Here is a 6406-nt window from a genome sequence, read left to right as displayed (position 1 = left end):
TCCTTTATTTTAAAACTCCAGAAAATTAACATCAGGGGATTCCTAGATCGAAACTTTAGTGGCACAAGACCATAGTGGCAACCCTGATTTGGTGAGATTACTTGTTTGCCTTGACTGGTTGTCAAGGTATTACTAGTCCTGCCAAGTGTTAGCCACTTCTTATTTCTAGATCAGACTGTAAGTTCTACTAAGCTGATAATCTCTTATCCTGCTGATTCCAAGGACTTGTACTCCACATGTTTGATCCTGATATTACTTTAAATCAAACCTACTCACTGTATTTACTTGTTTATAAATTGTAAGCCAAGTACCAAAAATTTACATGCATGCTTGGTCGTATATAATTCCTAATATTAGCATAATGCAGCTTGTGTCAGCATTCAGCTTAAAGGACCTAGAAATGTACATAAAACTTCCCAAGATATCAGAGGCCTACAAAAATACAAGAAATCAAGAACGATTAGCTCATCTTAATCATATACGAATGATATTATGAGAAAGAAAATTTATATCGAAGATTGGGCACAATCGAAGAATCTTATCCATGAGCTTTCTTCGCTGCGTATATTTCGACGTATAATTGGCATTGCTTCCTTAAGTGAGGCTGTAATTTTCTGATCTTTCGAACTCTCCGACCTACCGGCCGGCAATGAACATGAAAAAAAAATAAATTATCACACTACTCCTTTCTTGTATTTTATCTATAACAATTATGGGAAAGCCACCAGTGCTAAAAAACTGAGGAACGCCGAGACCCCGACGGTGGTGCAGCACAAATCCAGCATCCTCTCTCTCATCGCCGTCCACTCCTCCCGCTGCCGTTTCCCCTTCGCGAACCCCTCGTATCTCATCTCCGTTTCTCCCTCTGTTTCCCTCTTCCTTTCACCTTCCAGCGCCGCCCCCAAAATCCCCAGACTGTTCCTTCCATTCAAGCAAATCCCATCAATGTCCTCGACCGTTAGGCCCAGCTCCCTCACGTGCCCCGTCGCCTCGTGGCACGTGACCACCACCGTGGCCGAGTAAACCGAGCCGCCCACCTCCAAAACCGTCGCGAACCGGACCAGGGTGTCCCACGTGTACCATTGGCGGTCTACCGCCACCGGTCGCCGGCTAGATAGGTTCACCGCCCGGAGTCCGGCCGGGTCGATAATTACCCAGCTAAGTGTCAGGTCCGCCGGCGAGATCACCAGGGCCGCCGTTGATAGGTCCTTCCGGTCGAGGGCGTCGATCCGAAAGGGCGCGCCTTGGAACCAGGAAGAGGTGGTTTCCGTCTCCACGACACGGGAGAAGATCGGGGCGCCGTCGTGGTAGAGATCGACGGCTGAGATGAGCTCCGTGAGGCGGCCGCGTCCGGCTGCAGTGGCGTGGAGGGAGGGGAAGGGGTGGGCATCGAAGAAGAAGGAGCGGTAAGAGTGGGGGAAGGAAGGGAGGATGCGGAGGAGGCGGGGGTGGCGGAGGGAGGGCCAGGTGGCGAGACAGATGTCGCGCCAGATGTGGGGCTGGGTGGAGACCGACCGGAGGCGGGAGGTGGCGCAGCTCGCTGCCGCCAACGCAGGCCCGTCCAGGTGCCGGAGAGCCCTCGTCAGCACGTCATCGTGGAGGTCCTCTATTGTGGTGGCTCCGCCGCCGGTCGGCGTCGATTCGTTTGCCATCGGAATGGAGATCGAGTTAAAAATCTCGCCTTTGAGCGAAAGCGGGGAAGAAGGGGGTCGCTTTAATATAAACAAGGGGAGAGGATCCGACAAGGAATTAGGATCCGATAAGTAATATTTTTATTTGGCGGTATATTTTGGAAGGGCCGCTGATATGAGGCTCGATTTGACGACTCCGTTGGGGATTGGTTATTCCGGGATTAGGTTGGCTGGCTGGTGATGAAGAGGGGAGGCAACGTTGTTAGCACGATTTTCATATCCGCTATTTCACCTCTCTTTCGTATACGCAATCTGAAGACAGGTGTTTTTTTTTGTTTTTTTTTAATTATTATAACATCGGTAGCACACCTCAATCTAGCATGAGTGCTACCTACAGAGTCAAGAGAAATGAGATGACATAGAGTTGGGAGGAGGGGAGGGGCAGTGTCAGACCATGTCTATAAATTTTTTCTTGAATGATAAATAGCAAAGGAAGCAATCTAATCTGCAGCTCTGTTCGCCTCTCGGTAAACATATGCAACTAGAATAGAGCAGCAACCTGTCACCAATCTCTGGATGTCCCTGAGCAGTGGCCCTATCACTTTACATCACGAATTCACTCAATCATCATGGTAGAATTTCTAGGATGATGTAGTCAGCCCCCAGGATACTCTTCGTATAGGTGATGCCCTCCCATGCTGCCCTAAACTCAGAATAGCAGTCATATCATAAGTGTGCTGCCCATCTGCCGTAATCAGTCTGGAGTTAGTGATCTCGGATCACAAACCCCGTTCCTCCTTTGTCTCCTCTTACCAAGAAACAACCATCGAAGTTCACCTTGAGGTGGCCCGGGGATAGGGGCTCCCAAAAGACAAAAGTAACTCAAGGCGTTGTGATAGCGATGTGGAAATCCCAAATGTTCCTAGCCCACCTCAGTGTAGTGGTGATGATCTCGGTCAGACAAATAGCTCTATCTATCACAGTCTTCGGGGATGCCCTCCTTCCTTTAAAGGTGTGGGCATTTATATTCAACCAAATGTGATACGCCAAGTAGGCACAGGTGATGTCTCTCTTCACGGTCCCAAAGGAGACACCTGTCAAGACGGATATACATCAGGGAACTTTTTGTTTGATGCACATGGACATTAAAAGTGATGCTATTTATAGCTGTACATCTAATCCTCGCTATCCATACCTAAACTAAAGCACAAATAGTCTCTATTCAGCAGTGTCAGCTTAGGTGGTGATAACTAGGTTGGGCATAACCTTATTATAGGGATAGCAGCAACTGTTGTGAGACGAACAGCCATGTAATCTTGAATCAGAACAGGTTTAGGACTTTTCCCTGCCACAAGTTCGAATTCACTCTTTTTCAATTTTTATATAGATCTATCATATGTTGTTACATCATATAAAGCACACAACTAAGGGTGATGCATATTTATTTATACAGTAAACACTAGCCAATGGATGTCACTCTAAAATCCCCAGGGACGCCACATTACATAAACTATGAAGCTTTTTTCAGGAAAAAATGGTAACGAGAGCTCGCTGACAAAAAGAACAGACTTGCAGAGTTGAGAATGTTAAGGTTACATCTTTGGCAGTTGGTCATGTTCTCCTATTAAATTTTTATAGTTCTGTGTAAGTAGTGAAAAAGTAGTATAATACAATAGGGTTTAGTTTTGAAGCAGACCTCAAAAGAGTTCAGCTTTCCTTTTCACCATGAGACAGTGACTCTGATTCGACCCCAAATGCCTTTATATTACGTGCTCTACAAACCCCGGCAACCTTAATTCAAAAGGGGTTGGGGGGTCACATTTCGAGGGTCCTTCTTTATTGGTTTTATTATTCCTCTGGCCTCCTGTGGCACTCCATTTTTGACTTTTTGTAAGACGAGTGTGTCTTCCTTATCACCTGGTCAGCCACGGCATGCTTAATCAAATGCGTGGAAGAGAGGAGTTCTTGGGTCCTTCTCACTACATCTAACTTTGGGCCAAGTCAAAATCATCGATCTCAAAGACATGCATATCTTCTTCATCTTTGCATGATAGTACAGGAATTTAAGAAGGAATTTTCTTTCCTCTCAAGAATTCATTTGTTTTGAGATTTGTGTAGGTAGATGAATGAATGAGTTTGAAGTGCTTGGAGATCTATGCAATGCGCTATCCAACGGTCGGTGTTGCGAAAGAAGATTAATCATTCTTTTGCACGAAAGATGCAACTCGAATCCGTCGAGCCATACGCTAGAAAGAGTGTTGTACGTTGGAGCTTCAGCTATGCGCATGCCTACAAATGGCTAGACAATGGTGTCTCGACCATCCCTTTGAATCATTAAATATGGCCGAACTATAAAATATACGTTATTTATATTCTAGAGCAGCTCTTTGCAATGTAAATATTCTAGAGCAATATTGCATTGTATTAGTATTTAATATGTGTCATGTACGTAAAAACTTATTTAAATAAATTTTTATCGGTATTTTTTTTTGAAACTAAAAAAAACAAAAATCTAGACTTTTCACTTCCTGGAATTCTCCTGTAGTTGTTTGGTAAACCTTTTTCTAAAGAAATTCTCTAACCACTCATCAAGTTCTTATCTTTTCATTCAATCTTTATGTTTCATGGCTTTTCCAACTTAAAAAATTAATAGTATATAAATGTAGGTTAAAATTGTTTTGAAGATGATTTCTAGCTTCTAAATTATGGAGTACATGGGTGGACCCTTGGTCCATATTATAGGCATACAACTGACTGAACATTTGAACTAAGGGGAGACCCAAATAGCAGTTGGTTGGCATTAATTCAATAGTTTGCAAAGATTGCAATATCTCCGGATGTCATTGTAGAAGTACATGAAACTTTAATGATACAGATATAAGTCACCATATCCTCCACTGACTAGGACTTGACCCGGGCAATTGGCACCTCTCCACTTCTCAATGGAGTTCATTAATCGTATTCATATAGTTCATGACTTCCGAATCATCATTAGTGGATATGACATTGGAGATGTTTATGGAAGGGGTGATATAAAGTTAACATGCACTGCACTTGATATTCAGTGGATTATAGGTCTTTCTCCTTTGTTTTCATTGAGTATATGCACTCCCAACTATGAAAAGTATGTAATGCTTTTTGAAGAATAAAGTAGATGGATCGATTCCTTTTGAAAAAAGTTCTCTTATTTCGCTGTTTCCAAATCCCCCAGCAAATAGCGGTAAGAAGTCAACCCCCTGCACTTCTTCCTACTTTTCTCCACTAGGTCCATAAATCATGAAAATTTGTAGGCTACCCTTCAAATTCAACTGTAGTTTTATAGTGGATCAAATGCTTATAGAGAACAGGGACATTATAAATAAGTGATTAACTGATTCACTGTTATAGCTACATAAAGGGAACCCAACACAAACATTCCATCCTTTATTTGCTAGAGTCTTTCCTGTGTGAAGTTTGTTTCTTAAAGCAAGCCAAAGGATGGCTCTAACTTTCTCTAAAATGGTTGCTCTCTAGATATTCTTGTGATATGGGCATCTTAATCCTCTATTATTCAAAAAATTATAGTAAGAGTCAACTGAATATATACTATTTGGGTTTAACTTCCATATTGGCACATCAGCCAGCCTTGAGGGTCTAAGTAAGGCAAGAATCTCGTGAAGAGCTTCTAGTTGTCTCATCTCTTCCTGAGCCAAAGGACCTCGTAGTCTAATGTGCCATGTCAATATTCTCCAACTCCAATAATTGGTCACAGGGGTGTTATGCTTAACAACCTTTTCATATAATCCGCAAAAAGAGAGCAAAATGGTACTGAATCAATCTATGAATCCTCTCAGAAGTGAATGCTACGTCCATTTCCAAGCTTAAAGGAGATACAATTCTAGAAGGCGCCATCCTGTTTACTAATATCCCTCCAAATAGGTGACAGCTTAACAAGACTTTTTTTCGATCTCGTTCCAAACTTGAACCTCTTGCAGTAGGCACTATTTATCTGATTCTACCAATGGTTCTTAGATCCTTTAAGAAATTTCCAAGGCCATTTGGTGAGAAGGGCTTGGTTCATTTGATCAATATTTTTTATACCAATCCTCCCTGCTCTTTTGTTCAGCAAACTTTATCCCAATTAACCAGACAATAGAAGCCATAGACACTTTCTTCTCCTCTCCATAGGAAGGTCCTCCTCATTTTATCAACTCTATTGATGACCCAGTTGGGCAACTTGAAAATAGACATGTAGTATGAAGGTAATGCAGTCAAAACAAAATTAATTAATGTTAGTTTACCACCCCAAGACAAGAGACTGCCTTTCCAAGAAGTCAATCTTAAATTGATCTTTTCAATGAGCAGCAACCAACAATGTTTAGGCATCTTCGTGTCACAGAGGGGCAGACCCAAGTAAGAGAAAGAAACTGATCCTTTTTTACAATTCATCCAATCAGCATACATCGAAGCCTCCCTGTCTTCCATATTGATACATAGAATAGAGCTCTTGTGAAAGCTAATTTTTAGACCATATGCCTCTTCAAAAGCTAAGAGGATTGCTTTAGCAGCCATTGTGTTTGCCTATTTTTTAGCAGAAAATAACAGTGTAACATCAGCAAACTGCAAACTTGATTTCTCTAAATTCTTGCTTATTTTCCATTCCTTCAATTGGACCAAGTGCACCAGCTTGCTTGAGAAGTCTAACTGACATATCCACAGCAATAATGAAAAGAGCAGGAGAAAGCAAGTCACCTTGCTGTAAGCCCTACCTACACTTGATTCATCTTTCAAGTCTG

The 6406-nt window shown here is 42.4% G+C and overlaps 1 protein-coding gene across 1 annotated transcript; it reads right to left on the bottom strand.

Moving 5' to 3' along the window:
- Positions 1-256: 256 nt before the first annotated feature.
- Positions 257-1670, bottom strand: LOC103703233 (probable F-box protein At2g36090). Its single transcript, XM_008786015.4, has one exon. It carries the CDS (start codon positions 1650-1652, stop codon positions 711-713), a length of 942 nt encoding a protein of 313 aa, XP_008784237.2. The 5' UTR covers positions 1653-1670; the 3' UTR covers positions 257-710.
- Positions 1671-6406: the final 4736 nt, after the last annotated feature.

Source organism: Phoenix dactylifera, chromosome 10 (genome assembly GCF_009389715.1).
Source record: "Phoenix dactylifera cultivar Barhee BC4 chromosome 10, palm_55x_up_171113_PBpolish2nd_filt_p, whole genome shotgun sequence".
Classification (NCBI taxonomy): Eukaryota; Viridiplantae; Streptophyta; class Magnoliopsida; order Arecales; family Arecaceae; genus Phoenix; species Phoenix dactylifera.
The sequence above is the reverse complement of the archived record's forward strand: the minus strand, read 5'-3'. Positions and strand labels throughout refer to the sequence as shown.